Source organism: Halichoerus grypus, chromosome 3 (assembly GCF_964656455.1).
Source record: "Halichoerus grypus chromosome 3, mHalGry1.hap1.1, whole genome shotgun sequence".
Lineage (NCBI taxonomy): Eukaryota > Metazoa > Chordata > Mammalia > Carnivora > Phocidae > Halichoerus > Halichoerus grypus.
Genome location: NC_135714.1, coordinates 168,215,503 through 168,234,740, shown reverse-complemented (window position 1 = coordinate 168,234,740; position 19,238 = coordinate 168,215,503). Strand labels below are relative to the sequence as shown.

The 19,238-nt window shown below is 38.5% G+C and overlaps 1 protein-coding gene across 6 annotated transcripts in view; it reads left to right on the top strand.

Annotated features, from left to right (window-relative positions):
- The window catches only part of PSD3 (pleckstrin and Sec7 domain containing 3), a 586,658-nt gene that overhangs the window by 176,994 nt on the left and 390,426 nt on the right, over positions 1 to 19,238 (top strand). For all 6 annotated transcript variants that reach the window (XM_078069537.1, XM_078069538.1, XM_078069540.1 and 3 more), the window contains 2 exons: positions 8,514 to 9,597; positions 12,230 to 12,625. In XM_078069537.1, coding sequence (XP_077925663.1) covers positions 8,514 to 9,597; positions 12,230 to 12,625 — 1,480 coding nt within the window. The remainder of the gene's footprint in view (positions 1 to 8,513; positions 9,598 to 12,229; positions 12,626 to 19,238) is intronic.

Sequence of the window (19,238 nt, the reverse complement as noted above, 5' to 3'; positions counted from 1 at the left end):
CTATACAGCACATTACATCTCCATGACTTATTTATTTTGCAACTGGAAGTTTGTGCCTTTTGACCCCCTTCACCCATTTCACCTAACTCCCACGCCCTGCTTCTGGTAACCACCAGTCTGTTTTCTGTGAACTTGGATGTTGTTGTTGCTGTTTTTAGGATTTCCGTATGTATATGAGATCATACAATACTTGTCTTTCTCTGTCTGACTTATTTCACTCAGCATAATGCCCTCAAGGTCTATCCATGTTATTGCAGATGGCAGGATTTCCTTCTTTTTTTATGACTGAGTAATATTTCAGTGTGTGTGTCTGTATGTCTGTGTGTCTATGCGCGTGTGCACACACCCGTGAGATTGTCTTTATTCATTCATCTGTTGATGTACACTTGGGCTGTTTGCATATGTTGGATATTGTAAATAATGCTGCAGTGAACATGGGGGTGCCTCTCTTTTCGAATTAGTGTGTTTTCATTTTCTTTGGATAAATACCCAAAAGTGGAATTGCTGGGTCATATGAGAGTAAATAATATTTTTAATTTTTTGAGGTTCCACCATACTGTTTTCCATAGTGGCTGCACCGATTTACATTCCTACCAACAGGGCACAAGGGTTCCCTTTCTTCCACATCCTCTCTAACACTTGTTTTTCTTGTGTTTTTGATACTGGCCTATCTAAGAGATATGAACTGATATCTCATTGCGGTTTTGATTTGCATTTCCCTGATGATTAATGATGTTGAGCATCTTTTCATGTACCTATATGTATATCTATATGTCTTACTTGAAAAAAAAAAGTCTTTTCAGAACTTCTCCCCATTTTTAAATTGGATTTTTTTCTGCTGTTGAGTTATATGAGTTCTTTATGTATTTTGGATATTAACTCTTATCAGATATATGATTTTCAAGTATTTTCTCCCAATCAGTAGGGTGCCTTTTCATTTTATTGATGGTTTCCTTTGCCAAACAAGAAGCTTCTTAGTTTTATGTAGTTTTTTTTTTCCATTGTGTTTTATTTCAGTCCTGTCCCTGTTTCCCAGAAGTGGATGGCTATTTAATATACAACCCAAAGCACTCTTGAAATTGATCTTGTTAACATTCAAAAGTATCCCATTTCTTTCTCAATATATTAAGTTAAAAAAACATTAAAAGAACTACTGGGTTTAGTTTATCACAGGAAAAGCATCTTTACTAAACAACAAAAAACAATTTGTTAGGGATCTGACCAAATACACAAAGTGGCAGATAAGATTCCTATTAGAAAAAGATGATTCCTAAAGGAATATAAATAGATAACTCCGCAAAGTATATGTATTTCACATGAGTGTAAAAAACTCTTCTTCTCTCTCTCCTCCCCTCCCTCCTACACACTTGACACTACATTTTCATTCCTTTAAGGGGAAAAATAAATGCAGAAAAGCTATGAACTCTTATTAATTCAGATTCTACTAGTGTGTGGTTTATATTTAGTTAACTGCTAAAGTTCTTTTTTTATACTTCGCAAATCCCTTTGTCACAGATACGGAACCAAATTTGGGCAAGACTAATTCAGTAAGACTTTTGGGAAGAGAAATAGCTATTTCAGTATTCACTTGGATTCTTACATTAGTAATAGATAGACACTGACAAAGGTGAAGGAAAAGCTTTAACAAGTGAGGTCTAAGAGCCCACAGCAGTTGGCATGGGCTGAGCAGTAGCTTTGTGGGAGCATGTTGAAGTTAGAGGGGGCTGGGCAGAGGGCATGCGGTGATACTGGGTGTGGATACTGGCTGGAGTGGGAGATGCAGGAGCCCTTGCATCTTTGTTCTGTCCCTTCTGCCCTTGCCCAGGCTCAAGCATGCATCACCTCACCTGCGCTATTGCCAGTAGCCTGTGTCGTGACTCCTGAGTCTGTTTATGCTCGTTCTTTCTCCCCTGTATGTCCCTTCAAATGCTACCAGAATAAACTTCTCTAACATGGTAAACAGACTTTTCATGCTTTGGCAGTATTTACTTTTGAATCCCCTATGTTTAGTACACAGCAGGTAATTAAAGAAGTATGTTGAATTTGAAGGAATTTTGGAAATGATAGGCATTTAATGGGAAGTATCTGTGGTCCTGTTTCCAAAGGGAACAGAAAAAAAATCTTAAAGTAAAAGAAGAATTTGGTCTTTTAAAAAACAATCACCCTAATAAATAGTCTCGATTTTTAAAAATAAGGAATAAGTCAGAAATTCTAAATAAGAAGGTCAGGATTAATATCTTACAAAGTTTTGTTTGTTGTTAAATACAGTTTAAGTGGTGACCTGAAATGCAAGCAGCAAAAATGAACCGCTCTTGCATTCTAACAAAGAAATGCCTTATTTGAAAGGAAAGATTTGATGCTATGCTGAGTCCTGTGATGAGTGCTCTAACCAAGAGCCATGTGATGTTTAAGGCTATTTTTACTCAGAAGCTACAACTGGAAGATTTTTCATTCTTTATTGTGTCTGGTAATATTATTGCTGTCAGAAATAAAGGTCTGACAAATCAGAGGCCTCTTAGTTTTTCCCAGGAATTTACTCCAGATAGACAAAAAGACTACGAATCTAGTCCTGACTTGTAATTCTCGCATAATATATGGTTGAACGTCGTTCCATTTACCTTGGTCAAGTCAGTTTGCCTCTCAGAACATTGATTTCTCTTGGTCTATGCTAGTCCTTATTTAGTTAAAAAGTAAGCAAAACTTATTAGAATAGTATTTATTAGAACAGTAAACTTAGAACAGGAGAACTGACTGGAATAGTAAAGCAGGCTATTTGTCATGCAGGGTTTTGGTTTTGTCCTTCTCCCTTTTGTCTCACTTTCTTTGACCAGTTGTGAAGTTGTTATATCAAGATATCACAAGCTGTTTCCCACAACTGAGGCATTTGCCATCTCCTTTATGTGGTACATTTTAATGAAAAGTATTAAAAATAGGATGGAGAGATTATTTAATTCCTTTGAGGCGTCTTTTCTTGATTTCTTTATGGTCACTTCTCTTTGGGCTAGTTGCTGTGTTTATTTTAGTGGTGGTTTTACAGGTGGCAGTTTAAACTGTTAGAGCAAAGTGGACTCCTGAATGATAAAGTGTAATTTTTCTTCCTTTTGTTGAACGGATTTCCCTTTGGTATGTTAAATATATGTATGGCTTCAATGGTCACTATGGGCAGTTTTGTTAAAGCACTTCAGATAGGTTAAAAATTGTTGCCTTTTGTAGCTTTAAAATATGAGCTAACATCATGTCCACTTATTTCATGTATTTGTACTACTATATGTAATGTACAGCTAAGATTCTCTTGATATTTGTAAGGGGAGAGGTGACTTCTTGCAAGGGCTGGTGATTAAGGGAAGACTTAATTAGAGAAAGGGGATTTGAGTTAGGTCTTGAAGGATGAAAACAATCTGGTCATTTAGAGATGGGAAGAAAAACTATGTCCTCTGGGGAAAAGAGATTGAGCAAAGGCAAAAGCATGTATATATAGTTAACTTAATTTCCAGTATATATTTGAGAGAACCTTTTCAAGGTATTCATGTGCTGTATCCCTTCTTCAGTTAGAGAAGTAATAGTATAGTATATTTGAAAAGAGTTGAACAAGAGAAAAAGAGTAATTTGGGGAAGATAGATTGGGACTGGTTTGGGATTGGGACTTCTAGCTCAAGGAGTTTAGACTTTATTCTGTAGGCAGTGTGAAATTACAGAAAGCAACATAATTTTTGGTTTAGGAGCAAAATGGGAAAATGAGGCTGGGCATTGGTTAACCATTTCAGAAGATTTTTAAATTTCAGGGAAAAGATTGAAGACACACATATTAGGGTACCTTACTACCAATAAAGGTGGAGGGGCGGGGAGGGATGTAAAGCATAGTAGAGGTAGAATAGAAAAGCTCTGATTTTTTATTTGTTGTGTCAGGTTGGTAGAGTATATCATTCAGTTGAGCCTGGTTTCTCACCTAACTAATGTTAGATGGCTTATTTAATTCTTAAATCCCTTCAACCTTTGAAATTCTATATTCTTTGGTCCTTGAATTTTTGTAAAGATATCTAGCTTAGAGAAATAATGAAAAACATTTAAAATTTAAAGGAAATATTTCCTACTGTGGACTAAGTACTTCTCTATGCATTTTAAGCTCTTTTACTATGTTAAAGAAAGGAAATTATCTTTTTGGATTATTCAGTTTTTTCTTTCATTGCATATTAACAATAAATTTATAGCTTTAAAGTGCTAAAGAAACTTATTAATGGAGAGAAAACTGTTAAGAGCTCAAAAAAAGTATAAAACATAAAAAATGTTTTAAAAAAGTGTAAAAGGTATAAACAGATGCCAATATAGGATATTTCCCAATTCATTTTGTGAAGCCAGCATCACCCTAATACCAAAGCCGGGTGAAGATAATACAAGACAACTGCAGACCAATATTGCTCACCCAAAATACTAGAAACCTGAATTTAGCAACATATAAAAAGGATTATACACTCCGACCAAGTGAGATTTATTTCAGGGATGAAGGTTGGTTCAGTATATAAAAATCAGTTAATGTAATACACCATGTTACTAGAAAAAAATATGAAATCCACATGAGCATCTCAACAGAGAAAAAGCATTTGACAGAATTCGACACCATTTCGTGATAAAAACACTCGACATACTAGGAGTAGAAGGGATCTTCCTCAGCCTGATAGAAGGCATTTGTTAAAAGTCCACAGCTAACGTTATATTTAATGGTAAGAGACTGAAAGCTTTCTCCTAAGTTTAAGAACAAGAAAAGATTGTCTGCTCTTACCACTTCTTTTTTTTTTTTTTTTTTTTTAAGATTTTTATTTATTTGAGAGAGAGAGCGCGCGCCCATGAGCCAGGGGTGGGGGGAGGGGCAGAGGGAGAAGCAGACTCTGCTGAGTAGGGAGCCTGACTTGGTGTTCAGTCCCAGGACCCTGAGATCATGACCTGAGCTGAACGCAGGCGCTTAACCAACTGAGCCACCCAGGCATCCCTGCTCTTACCACTTCTAATCAACGTTGTACTAGAGGTTTAGCTAGAGCAATTAGGCCAAAAAAAAGAAAGAAAAGAAATAAAAGGCGTCCAGATAATAAAGAAAAAGTGAAATTTTTTATTTTCATGGATGACATGATTTTGTATGTAGGAAATCCACAAAAAAGTTATTAGAACTTGTAAGTTCAGCAAGGTTGCAGTAAGTTCAGTGTACAGTAACCAATTGTATTTCTCTGTGTTAGCAATGAATAATCTGAAAATGCAAGTTTAAAATGACAGTTGTACTTATAACAGTATCAAAAGGAATAAACTACTGAGGGGAATAAATTTAACAAAAATAATGCAAAATTTGTACATTTAAAATTACAAAAGAATGCTAAGAGAAATTAAAGAAAAATAAATGGAAAGACAGTCTGTAGCATAGATCAAAAGATGTAATAGTAATATTGTTAAGATTCCAGTACTCTACAGATTTACCCAAGTCTCTCAAAATTCCAGCTGTCTGACAAGCTGATCCTAAAATTCATATAGGAAATGCAAGGGGCCCAGAGTAGTCAAAACAACTTGGAAAAGGATGAACAAAGTACGACTCACACTTCCTGATTTTACTTTCTACAGAGTTATAATAATCAAGATGGTGTAATACCAGCTACAAGAAAGGCTTCTAGCTCAATGGAATAGAATTGAGAGTCCAGAAATAAACCTTTACACTTAGGGTCAGTTGATTTTCTACAAGGGTATCAAGGCAGTTCAGTGGGGGAGGGAATAGTTTTTTTCAACAGATAGTGTTGGGACAACTGGATATCCATGTAAAAAATGAAGTTGGATCTCTACCTCACACCATATACAAAAATTAACTCCAAATGGATCAAAGATCTAAATGTGATAGCTAACACTGTAAAACTCTTAGAAGACGACGTAGGAATAAATTTTTGTGATCTTGGACAATAATTTGATACATATAACACCAAAAGCACAAGCAACAAAAGAAAAAAGTAGGTAAGTTAGATTTTATCAAAATTAAATACCTTTGTGCTTCAAAAGACACTATCAACTAAGGGAAAAGACAACCCACAGAATGGGAGAAAATATTTGCAAAGTATATATCTGATAAAGAACTTCTGTCAGGAATATATAAAGAACTCTTACAGCCCAATAATAAAAAGATAAGTAACTGAATTATAAAATGGGCAAAGGATCTGAACAGATATGTCTCTAAAGAAAATGTACAGATGACCAATTTGTGTATGACAGGATGCTCAATATCAGTCACTAGAGAAATGCAAATCAAAACTACAGTGAGGGGGCGCCTGGGTGGCTCAGTTGTTAAGCATCTGCCTTCGGCTTAGGTCTTGATCCCAGGGTCCTGGGATCGAGCCCCGCATCAGGCTCCCTGCTCTGTGGGAGGCCTGCTTCTCCCTCTCCCGCTACCCCTGCTTGTGTTCCCTCTCTTGCTGTGTCTCTCTCTGTCAAATAAATAAATAAAATCTTAAAAAAAAAAAAAAACTATAGTGAGATACCATTTCAATCTCACCAGGACAGCTAGAATTAAAAAAAGATGGACAATAATGGTACTCTCAGATTTTGTTGGTAGGAATGTAAAATGGTGCAGTTACTTTGGAAAACTGGCAGTTTCTCAAACACTAAACATAGAATAACCATGAGACCCAGAAATGCCACTCATAGGTGTATATCCAAGAAAACTGAAAATAAATGTAGACACAAAAAGTTGTATACAAATGTTTATTATTCCTAATAGCCAAAAAGTAGAAACAACACAAATTCCATCAAGTGATGAATGGACAAAGAAACTGTGCCATATCCATGTAATGAAATATTGTTTGGCAATAAAAAGGAATGAAGTTCTGATACATGCCACAATGTGGATAAACCTTGAAAACACTGTGCTAAGTGAAAAAAGCCAGACACAAAATGCCACATATTATATGATTCCATTTTTATGACATGTCCGGAATACACAAATCTGTAGAGACAGAAAGTAGATTGCTCATTACCAGGGGCTGAGGAGACAGGGCAATGAGGAGTGACAGCTGATGGATATGGGTTTTGTTTTGGGTGGGTGGTGAAATGTTCTGGAATTAGACAGTGGTAATGGTATAATTTAGTGAGCAGATTACAAACCACTGAATCTTCAAAGAGGAAAAAAATCTCAATATGCCACCCTAGTAAGAGAGATCTTATTGTTTTTAACTGTCTTTGTTTCAAAGTCAGGATTTGAAGAGATGCTCCCTCTTCAGATTTCAGCAAGCCACATTTTCTTAGTCCTGTCTTACGAAGGTATTATAAGTGCTGCCATCACAGAGAAGTGCTTGTTGGGTTCCGTCCATACCTTATTCAAATTTAATTTAAAAAATATATTTCAAATTACTTAAAAAAATGGAACATTAGTATACACTCTCAGATGTATTACTATTCATCATATTTTGCATACTGTGGGATACCATATGTTAACTCATGTTTCCAAGTTAACCTCATTTTGTGCATGCCTTGGAATCAAGTCTTCCCTGTCATTTTAGTGTATATATTCAGATATTTAATATTTCACTAAGTAGGAAAGTTGTAGTTCACAGTGCTTTAAAAATAACAACAACACAACAACAAATGTCCTCTTTCATAAAGTTGTCAAAGTGAGTACACTACATTTCTAGTGTAGATGAGGACTTTCTTCATACAAAGTAACCAAAACCAAGTTCAGAAGGAAATTGGATTATCAGAGCTGATTGAACTGTAACTGTTATCCATAAACTCCCAGTTTAAATTTTTCTTCATCAGAACATTTTCGTTGTTCTCACCGACTGCCATTTTAATAAGAAAATGTAAATTTGGTTTGTTGCAGTAAATATGTACTAATTACTGTTTTTACTGCTTCATATATTGGGGTTCTGTATAACACACATTTAGGTTTTATGCAGCTGGGATCCTGGAAATTTTTCTTAACACATTAAGTATCCTATTCCATTTTGACTTCACTCTCATTCTCCAAGGATGTTCTGAAAGCCTTTTTTCCCCATAGAAATCCAATAGTGAAGGGGAGGCTTCCAGCTGAAAAAGTATTTACTGACTTTAAATAGATCATATCTGTCTCGGAGATTGCACTGCACAAATGTTGTTGGCTGGATCATAAGGCTCTTTGTTTTTATGCCCAATATAAATATTCTAGTTACTACTTCACAAGTGGTATACGGCAAGTGGTACGGATTTTGTTTTAATCTCTTTTTGCATGTGCAGCAACTGAGTTGCATGTGTGGGACTTTATCAAAACAGTGAAAGATGGCGTGTGTCATTAGATGCCTCCTTCTGTACTAAAACCCTTACCCTCATGTAAGCTAAGTGGAAGGGACCACTGGCAAAGTTATGAGAAGAATGTGTTGCTGGGTGGCTGAGGGGCAGGAGACAGTGAGAGAATCAAACAAGGACTATTGAGTACCTGATATGTGTTGTTATTTATTAATATACATTGGAACCTGTTGTTCAAAACAAGTTATGTGTCTATTCTGTTCTGTTCGTAGGTGATCATGGAGGAAGCACTTTACTGCCACCAAATGTCACAAATGAATTTCCAGAATATGGGACCATGGAGGAGAGTGGAGAAGGCCTAAGAACTTCTCTTGGGTTTGATACAGAGTCTCTGCCGGGCGGCCCACAGGGGCAGCAGGGGGCCCGGCTTCTCGATGGCCACCACTCTGGGCCTGACAGTGCTACAGAAGGACCAAAAGATGTCAGAGAGTCCCTCTCTCAAAGTCACCTCAAGGAACAAAGTTTACAACCCATTGACTCTTTGATTTCAACTCTGGAGGCCACAGAAGCCAGAATAGCTTCAGGAACATTACAGGCTACAGAGGTACCGGACAAAGATGCTGTTTCTAGTTTTTCAGTTCAGCAGGTGGAGAGGGAGCTGGACACTGCCCTTCATAAAACAAAGAGACACAGAGCCAACAAATTATTTCCTGCTGGCCAAGGAAAGGGACCAGATATACCTCTTTCAGCTAAAGTTACGACTGAGGAGAATTCTTATTTGAGCACCCAGAAGGATCTGACTGTACTATTAACTGGAGAGGCTCAGGCAGAGCTTTCAGAGATAACTGATAATGGTAGAAAAGGGGCTCTTCGTGTGCAGGAGCCTGCTCGTCCGGTCTCCTCCCTGGGGAACCCAGCAGCGACCCATACCTCTGCGGGCAGTGTTGGTTTTTTGAGGGAGAGAAGGTCTGACCAAGGTAGCTCCACAGGACGCCCCGGCCGGGTCAAACATGTGGAATTTCAAGGGGTGGAAATACTGTGGACAGGAGGGGAGAAAAGAGAGATACAGCACCCTGTGGATTTTGAGATCCCATTGGAAAGGCCGACCTCTCCTGAAAGCAGAGAGTTTTCCAACGTGCCAAGCCATCTCCTCTCATCTGCTGGTTTGTATAATTCAGTTGGTTTGACAGAGAGTGTTTGGGATGGAACCTGGAGCGCTTCATCAGAGAAGCCAGACACTAGCTCAGGGACGTTTTCCCCTCTGCCTCTTGTCGACAGTGGAGAGGATGAGGTCTTCCTAAAGGAAAACAGAGAACATCCTGAGAAGAAACCTGAACTGGAGAGAGACAAGGGAAGGTGAGCTCCCATAGTCATCCTGCTGTCTCTGATGCCTGGTACACGTAGTAGGAGACCGTCATCCTGTGCTTGGCTATGAGAACTCAACACACTATCCCAGGGCCTTGTTACCATAGAGTGCAGGAGAAGTTACTGTAAGCTGGATTCCTTCTAAGTCCCGAAGATACTAAAGTGATCTTGTTATAAAGCTGTCCATCAGGCATAGACTAGGGAGGCAGAGTTATGGAGAAACTGCGAACCCATCCATTTCTGACATTTTTTATATTTGACAGGTTTCAAGTTTTCCAGCGTCAAGATAGCTACATATACAATACCCCGCAGTTATCTTTAATAATATGAAAAGATTTGGACTCTTGACATATCCTGTAGTCACTGTATCTTACCTTAGGCACTTCTTCTGGATGCAGCACCAGTGCCCGCACACAAGCTGCAGACGTGTGAATGCAGAGGTTTTGGGTGCGGGCTGCCTCAGTTTCCTAGGTTTAGAAAGGAGGTCAGGAGGTCAGAAGTAGACTTTATAATTCAGTTGTTTGTGGTATTGACATGAGAATCCCTTCTCCCAAATAGCACATGTTTTGATTTGGGGCCTGATAAGTCAACTTACATATATGGTATTTCCTGATCTTTCCACACATTTCTGACGTCTGCACCAGCTTAGAGCCTGGATAAATGGAGGACAGGACCCAGCTTTCTTCACCTCTCTTGATTGCAGTGCTCCTTCTGGCAGAATGATTTGTTGTATACTCTCATTTCCAATTTGTACCATCTTTTCTTCCATCAGTCCTCAGAACACCACATTTTACAGTTTATGTGGGAGAACATCTATGTCAAGGCTGTCGGGTTTTTGTTTGTTTGGTGTAAGGAAATGCCTTTTCCTCTGCAGTTAATTAACAAATCCATCTAGAGTGATGCTCCTTTAGGATGGTTATCAGGACTCCTCCTCTCTACTCCTTCCCCCCTCCACCCCCCTAACACATAAAATCTCTAGACTTCCCTCACAAGCAGCCTTGATATGTGGCACATGGCTCAGTAATTATATTCCCACTGGAATATGCACTTTTGCATATTATTAATTCATTCTTCCTTTCCTCTCTCTCTCTCTTTCCACAAATAGTGTTTGATTGTCTACGATGTTATTGACCCTGCTAGATGCTGGACATAAAAGAATGTTCAAAAATAGAGAATGGCCTATGGTCACTGCCTTCATGGAGTTTACTGCTGAAGATAAACACTGACCATATAAACATATTAATAATTATAGGATCATAAATAGTGGTAGGTTCTGTGAAGTAGAGGAAGAGAGACATACTAGAAAAAATAACTTAAATTCAGTTGATGGCTCTGAGGCGGCCTTTCTGTGGAAATGATAAGTAGGCTGAGACTTGAGAAATAAAATAAGTATGAGTTAACCAGGCAGAGTACCGGGAGGAAAAAGACTCCAGGGAGGGCGGGAACAGCATGTGTAAAGGAGGGCTGCCTGACTACGCATGCTTCCTGGAGTTGTGTGAGACAAAGGCAAGTTGGACAGCAGTGTGGCTGGACCACAGGGAAGCAGGGTTGGGGGGGTAGGGGGTGAGTATGGAGGGGTAGGGAGGAGCTTCCTCATAGGAACTTGCCATTTTATTCCATAAGCAGTGAGAAGCTGTTTAGAGATATAAACCCAGAATACTATTTGGTACATGGTAGACCTTTGTAATTTAGAAACAACAGAGACAACTGTATTGTTGATTGTGAGTCCTCATAATACCTAGGAATATGGTTACTTACGAGGTAGTTTTCTTTCTATTTTTATTGTATTCCTGTTTATAGGAATCTGAGGCTCAGAGGTTAAGTAAAGTTTTCTAAAGTGACATAGCTGGTAATTGGCACATCCATCATGCAGCTCCAGGTTTTTCTAACTCTTGACCTCTTGCTCTTACTGAGTTTTAAATTTTTTATGTAGTTATCCTAATATTCATTTTTAATATTTGAACAGAATGCTGCATACTAATTAGTTGGTGCTCTACCCATGTATATTAAATTGTAAGTTGTTTATAGGTTTTCACTGTTTTGGCTAGCCTTGGAATTAACATGTTTGTTGGCTTTAAAAAAAAAAAAAACTTTCTTTAAAGGTCATTCACTGGCTCTCTAATTTTGGGCTTGAAATCTCTCTGCAGTGCTGCCTTGTTGTCAGCAGGGGGCGAGCCTTGGATTCTAATGTATTCATCCTCTTGAGGGCGTTTGTTCTTTTTAAATCAGAAAGTATTAATAGACTGATGAAAGTTTAGTGTATTTTTACTCCATTAAGTTTACACGATATATTTATGGGTCCGTTAAAATTGAGGATGACAGTAGCTGCTAATAATTTGAATTATTATTTGGAGTTTAGTTGACCAGATAGAGTCACATACTGGGAAACTAGTGTGAAACCATATAAATTATTTAGAGGGTAGTGTAGCACATGTATGCCAAGAGGTTTGTCAACCCGAATATGTTTCCGTGGTATCTTCCTTTCGAAATATATTAAAATATAAGCCCAAAGAATATAATTGCTAGCTTTACAGAATATTATCTTTTTTATATGGTTGAAGGGGAAAAAATAAAAAGAATATTAGCCTAATTTTGAAATTCTTTATTCTTATTTCCTTTCCAGGATTCTTGAGCAAGAGGAGCACTTTAGGGGAGGAGATGATGATATCCTTGGGCCTGGGTATGCAGAGGACTCCACTGATATGTACAGCTCCCAGTTTGAAACCATTTTGGACAACACTTCCTTATACTACAGTGCTGAGTCCTTGGAGACATTATATTCAGAACCTGATAGCTACTTTAGCTTTGAAATGCCCCTAACTCCAATGATACAGCAGCGCATTAAGGAAGGCGGTCAGTTCCTGGACAGGACGTCGGTGGCAGGACAGCAAGATGTCCTGAGCGTCTCAGCAGATGGTGGAATAGTGATGGGCTATTCTAGTGGGATCACCAATGGGCTGAATGACACCAGTGACTCCATCTACATGAAAGGCACACCAGAGATTGCTTTCTGGGGAAGGTACTAGCTCTATTCTCATTAATTTCATGTGGTGGTTTTTGTTTCATTTTCTCTTTGGGAGATCTGAGTGTGGAATATATCTAAGCAGCATTTGGCCAATTTCTGTGGATATAAGTGAATGATGGGAGTAGAAAGTAATTTGGGTTTTAGGGGCAGGCAGAGTACACCCTAGCAGTTTGCTAAATTGGCAAGCTGTGGTTATTGTATTTGGTGATGTTTCCTGGACTACAGTATGTAAATTGGATCCTGAGCAAATATTCGTGGGTGAGGAGTAGGTGTCACCTCCCGTGGTGCAGCTTTGGTGGCCGTGGTATGGTGCCGTGAAAAGAACACTGAGAGCTGTTGACTCCTGTTTTGGCACTGATAGTGGTTGATGACTTGAAGCGGGTTGCTTGACTACGCCAGAAATTCCTTAATTGCAAATTGAGGGTGTTGGGTTAGCTGGGCACCAGAGTCTCTTCCAGGCCTTGGCTCTGTGAGGTCCTGCTCTTTCGGGCATTCTTCCTGTTCCTGAGATGGTGGGGGAAGGATCTGATTATATGAATGCTTGGTAGAACTGATACTTGGTCAAGGCTGTAAATACTTCCTCTCTCTACTTCAGGATTTGAGTCTATCTGGGAGCTAAGATGACAAATTACATTGTTTATATGTGCCATACCTGTCATTTAGTGATTCCCTGTCTGTCTGTGGATTATCCAGCATTTCATTTCTTCTTGTTCATCATCCTCAGGTGATTTACCTGTCATTTAGCATCTTGATCAATGCCCAGGGAATACTAAACTTCAAACGATTTTGTGAATTTGGTTTTAATATAATTTTCCTGAATTAATGTGTGTCAGTGTGTGTGTGTTGGGAGAGGTGGAGGGGAGGTTAAATGGAGATAAACTATTTTAAAGCTGTATGAAAAAGTGTCAGTGCTTTTTTTAAGTGAGTATTCATGTTACAGGTTTCCAATGAGCCTCTCTTAGTGAGCAGTCCATCTTATGTTGAGCATTTTCTGGATTTCGTTGGATGAACACATTCAAGACTGGCATGTTACAGCATTGCAGCTATGCATTGCCATGTGAAATGGACCATGGATGTTGATTGACTTCTTGGATAACTAGTGAGATAATTAAAAAATCTCTAGTCTCAAAAGCAGAAGACCTTGGTCTGAAATACTTGGGCAAGCCACTTATTTTCTCTGATACCCACTCTATTTATTGTCAAAATGGGGTTAATGATATCCAGTATGCTATGTGGCTATATTAAAGAGTTAATACAGATTTAAGCAACTAGCATAGTGCCTGGTATAAAGTAGGAGCTTGAGTAAAGGTGTTGTGAATCAGAATTGGTTTGGCTGCTAAGTCCACATTTAGACTTCCTGTATCTCTTGAGAGGGGCGGCGTCCCTGAGAGGGAGGGTGTCTCTGGAGGGGATCTTTGAGGGGAAGATGTTTCTGAGGAGGGTGGTCCTCCCCTCAGAGGGGGGACCTTTTTGCTCTACTCTTTTGTCCTTTTTTTTCACTATCATCTCTGATAACTAAGTTGTAATAAAATGCAGTAGTATAGGCATGCAGATAATTTTCTTAAAATTTCGGTCCAACTTTCTGGGGTGAGTTGAAATTATTTATATAACAGGCCCAAAAATAGGTTGGGGAGCTGAGAGGTTTTGTGACTGAGAGGCTTTGTTGTAGAAGCTACAGGGAGGGTAAGTAAATAAAAAGAAGAGGTGAACATCAGCGAGTCAGATCAGGAAGGAATTAGGTGAAAGTTTTATCAAATGTATGGTCTGCTTACTTGGAATAGGAAGTAGTCATGATTGGGGCCAGCATAGGTGCCAATCATTTTTAGTAGGGCAGAGTTAGATATAGTTAAGGAAGAGTATTATCATAGGTTACAGTATTTTAGCATCTCACATTTAGACAGCAGTATACTTCAGTCCATCTCAAGACAAAGCTTCGTTACCTGCACTGTAAAACCATGAGATCTTGGCCAGTAGTAAGACAAACCAAGAAACAGACTGTTAACTATAGGGAACAATCTGATGGTTACCAGAGGGGAGGTGGGTAGGGAGATGGGTGAAATAGGGAATAGGGAGTGCAACAGCACTTTCAGAGCAACCCCGTCCCCCCATGTGTTAATACCATGTACATGAATTCAAGAAGGACCACCCTTTTGTCTTTTGGTGCACAGTTTATTTAACAATATGATTGATAGAAGAAATGAGTTGGTACTTTACCATTCTATACAGTGATTGAATCTTCTTGGATTTTCTTATATATAGTAATTATAATGCTTGCATGATTTATACTAGAATTGCTTTTCCTCATTTCAAGTTTCATATAGAAGAAAGAAAAGAATGCATCTTCTCTATTAACATTAGCATGATCTAAGAGAGTGATTATCCCTGTTTTTTGTCTAAAACCAGTTTTATCAGAGAAATAAAGCAACAATTTCTACATCTGCAAGACAAGAGTTTGGCTTAAGCCAGTATGTATAGACAGATGTGTGTGGGGGTGTGTACGCGTGTGCACGCAGGAGCCAATTCCTATCGTCCAGGGGTTAATACTTGGAGAACGCCCACGGGAGTTCACTATAGAAAAAATCTTCTATGTCAGAAAGTTGGGATACATTATAAGCTTGCATTATTTCAAGAATCAGTTTCCAAATATTATTCTTCGTCTCACTTTTAAACATAAATGTTTAAAGTCTTGAAAATACAAATAAAAAATATGAATATAATGAACTTGTTTTTCCTGTTAAAAAAAGGCACAAGTCACCAGCAATGACAACAAAAAGAATCCAAACAAACCCCCCCGTCCCCAAAACAAAACAAAAACAAAAAGAGAGAGAGAGAACAGATATTTAAATCAACTGTTTTTTAACAAAAAATATATATTATTTGTATTATATGGATGGATGAGATGGGGATTAAGGAGCGCACTTAGTATGATGAGCACAAGGTGTTGTAATGAAAGTGTTGAACACCCACCTGAAACTAATATTACACTGTATGTTAACTAACTGGAATTTAAATTAAAACTTAAAAAAAAATAAGATGGAATTCTAGTACTGAATGAGAAGCATCTTAGAGATGTGCCACCCAAACTTCTCTCCCAGCTCTGGCATTCTTCCTCATGATTCCTGAACTGGTGGTCATTCTACCCTTCCTTGAACCCTGCTGGTGACTTGGATGGATCTATTTGTGGTCTTTGAGTTGGCATAAGATAGTAAATGATTATAGGTGGAAGAGGTTTTGTTTTATGATATGTGTCTCTATTCAGCTTAAAAAAAATAGAGTGGGCTCAATGATCCTAAGAAATTTTAAAGAAACTAGAATGACTGTTATGTTTTTCTTTACCCTCTCTGCCTTATTGGTGCTTTCAAGTTGCAGCATCAGAAGAATTGTAGGTTGAAGAATTATGACATTTTTCAGCTTGAAGGGGCCTTAGATAATCTTTCCTGTTTTTATGGTAAAGAATCCGAGTCCCAGTTTGGTGGGATGGATTTACCTGGTGAGAGATCCTGTACCAGAATTCAAATAGTCTGACTCTTAGACCAGATACATTCACTGTTCTAGGCTGCCTGGTCTCACACCTTTGTTCTTTTTCTAAATCTAATTTCTCTCATTCATAGGTCTATAGTACCAGGAGTCTGAGTTGGTAATTGTAGAACTTGGTGGTGGTGGTGATGGTGTGTGTGTTTGAGAAAAAATTTACCAAATTGATAATGAACATGTCTCCATAAATCTTTTAAGTAATCAATGAGCAGGCTTTTAAACATTTCTTCTACATTAAAACATTCTTCTGCAGAGGTAAGGAAGTAGACTATTGAGCCTGTTAAGGAAATCCAGATTAGAATGCACAGTTGCCAACCTGATTGACTTCCCTCAACCAAACACTGAGGGTCAAAGTGTTAGGATTCAAGGGAAAAATTTTTTTCCAATTTTATTAATAAATGTGACATTTACATAAGGAAAGTGCTAAATAAAACAAGTGCACATGCCTAGTATTTTGTCTCTATTCACCAGCCTTGCTGTTCCGTTGGCAGTGGACTGGGGGGGGTCTGACCATATTAAATAAAGGGAATCTGAAGAAGGCTCAAAGGAAAGGGGATGATATGACTAATGATATGACTAGTGACTAATGATATGACTATCTCCCTGATAATGCTTCTTTGATTCTAGCTAGACCTGAACCAAGAAATTAAGCCCGTCTCTGTTGAAGTATTGATTTTAATGTATAAAATGTTAGGTCTCAGCCAGTAGAAAAGATTATAAGATTACTTAGGTTGTCTCTGAGCACAATTTTATATCAAAGGCATCCTATAGGTTTTATTTAGTAAACACATGGTGCATACTTCTCATAAGAAGACAGGAGAAAGAAGCTATTAATGTTCACATTTTCCAGATAAGGAAATTGAGGCATAGCACAACTGAGTAACTTGCTCAAAGTTACCCAGGTGGTAAATGGCACACCCAGGATTTGAACCCAGGTAGTCAGGCTCCAGAGTCCATTTATTATTGGTTTCAAAACAAAAATATATTTGGCATTGCCTAGGTATGTTTTAAAATCTTTTTCTACTTCAATATGTGCCTTTACTTTGTCATTAAAGGTGATTTCAGCAGCAGTACTTGACAGTGATTTCTTTTGAACGCAGGATGACACTTCTTTATTGTGTGGCTTCTTGAAAGACAGGTGCAAATGTTTGGGAACGGTGATGAGGATGTTGTATCGCTTCAGCAAAACTTAGTTCTATCTCTCAGCAACATCTTCCAGTCTTGGATTTGGCCATGCGTTGGTGGCCAGAGGGGGTTGGTGTTCCCCGATACTCTCTCTCTCACCACTTAACTCAGAGAATAAGACATTTCAAATCTGTAATATTCTAGTATCAGGTCGGAAGGGACATTTTCAAAGAGTACATGTGCTCACTATTTGTCTTTTAAAGCATTATTTACCTTTGTGATATCAAATAGATCGTTCTTTTTTTTTTTTTTTAAGATTTTATTTATTTATTTGACAGAGAGAGACACAGCGAGAGAGGGAACACAAGCAGGGGGAGTGGGAGAGGGAGAAGCAGGCTTCCCACTGAGCAGGGAGCCCGATGTGGGGCTCGATCCCAGGACCCTGAGATCATGACCTGAGCCGAAGGCAGACGCTTAACGGCTGAGCCACCCAGGCGCCCCTAGATCGTTCTTTATAAGGTGAAAAAAATTCTTAAGACCCTGGACTAAACCTGGATAGGAATAGTAAAATTCTCTCAGGTGCTCTGAGTGCTCTGAACACTGAATATTGGCGAGGGAGCTGCGTGTCAGTCAGGAAAGAGCACACCCTGTGAATGTAACACAATATTTTAATGAAGGAGCAAAGAGGAGCATCCCCTCCCGTTGTGGTCCGCTACAGAGCACTCAGGCTGATAGGGTCAGCAGTGCTGTGTGAAGTCCAGTCACATGGCTCCAAAATTAGAAAGGATAATTAGAGACTTACAGTTGTACATGTTCCAATGGGTTCCTTTGTGTCTGGGTGTTTCTCCCTCGCTGGCTTATCATCTGATGATTGCAACTCCAATCAGTAAGTTCTGACCTGAAGACTGAAAGGCACAAATGTTGTCACTGTGACCATTAAGAGAGCTGAATATTGTCCATTTCTATTGAGCTTGGGTTTGGACAGATGGGAAAAGAGAGATATCAAATACAGTAATATGGCAGGAGCTTTCTTTTGGTTCTCTGAAATATATAAAACTGCTTTTTAAAATCACCTGTTTAGTGTAATGGATATATTTTATGTCTCAGCTTCCTAGTTTTTCTTTCAGATACTGCTCAGGATGTGGAGTACAGCAGAGGAGGTGAATTACATCTGCGTGCAACTGGTATGCCTGAGGAGAGTGCTCCAGCCAGTCTTGGGTCCACTCTGAATTTGATAGTTTGGGTTTTTTGCCTTCCTCTTGTTCTCTCCCTCCCCTTCTCACATGGAATGCTGGCATTTAAAAGTATCCCCTTTCCTCAGTTTTTCTCTTTCTTTAGTGTCTTTCTGTCTAGGAAAAAGTCACATGAAATAGGATTAATACAGAAATTTGTGAAGTGTGGTTTCAAAAATTTTTTTGAAATTCCAACTTAAAACCTGCAGGCATTTTAATATAATGTATAAGTATTAAAATAAGAAATTAAAATAACATGGTATTAGTTAAGCTGGTGACCGAGGAAAAGATTTGATCTTGTGAAATCATCTTTAGAGACCTGGCAGGCCACTGAGTACCCAACTTTTCTTCTATCATTAGAAGCCGGAAGCTCTGCTGTCTCATAGGTTGATTATAGGGTAGCCGTTGCTCTAGTAATCTCTTTAGTCCTTTTCTTTTACATTTTAAAACTAGTTCTGCAGAAAATGGGTTCTAATTTTTTTTTTCTTTCTAGCTTCTTCTTTCTGCTTTTCTAGCAGCTATAATGGATTTTGTTTTTTTATTTACCAAAAGGGGTTCTTGCTCAGTGATAAGTGATGTGGACTCTACTAGGTAGAGCCAGGCATACCTGGGTTTGAATCCTGCCTCAGTTACTTACTAGATGTGTAATCTTGAGTAATTATGGAAAACCTGGGAGCCTTTCCAAGTATAAAATGCAATGAATAATCCCTATCTGG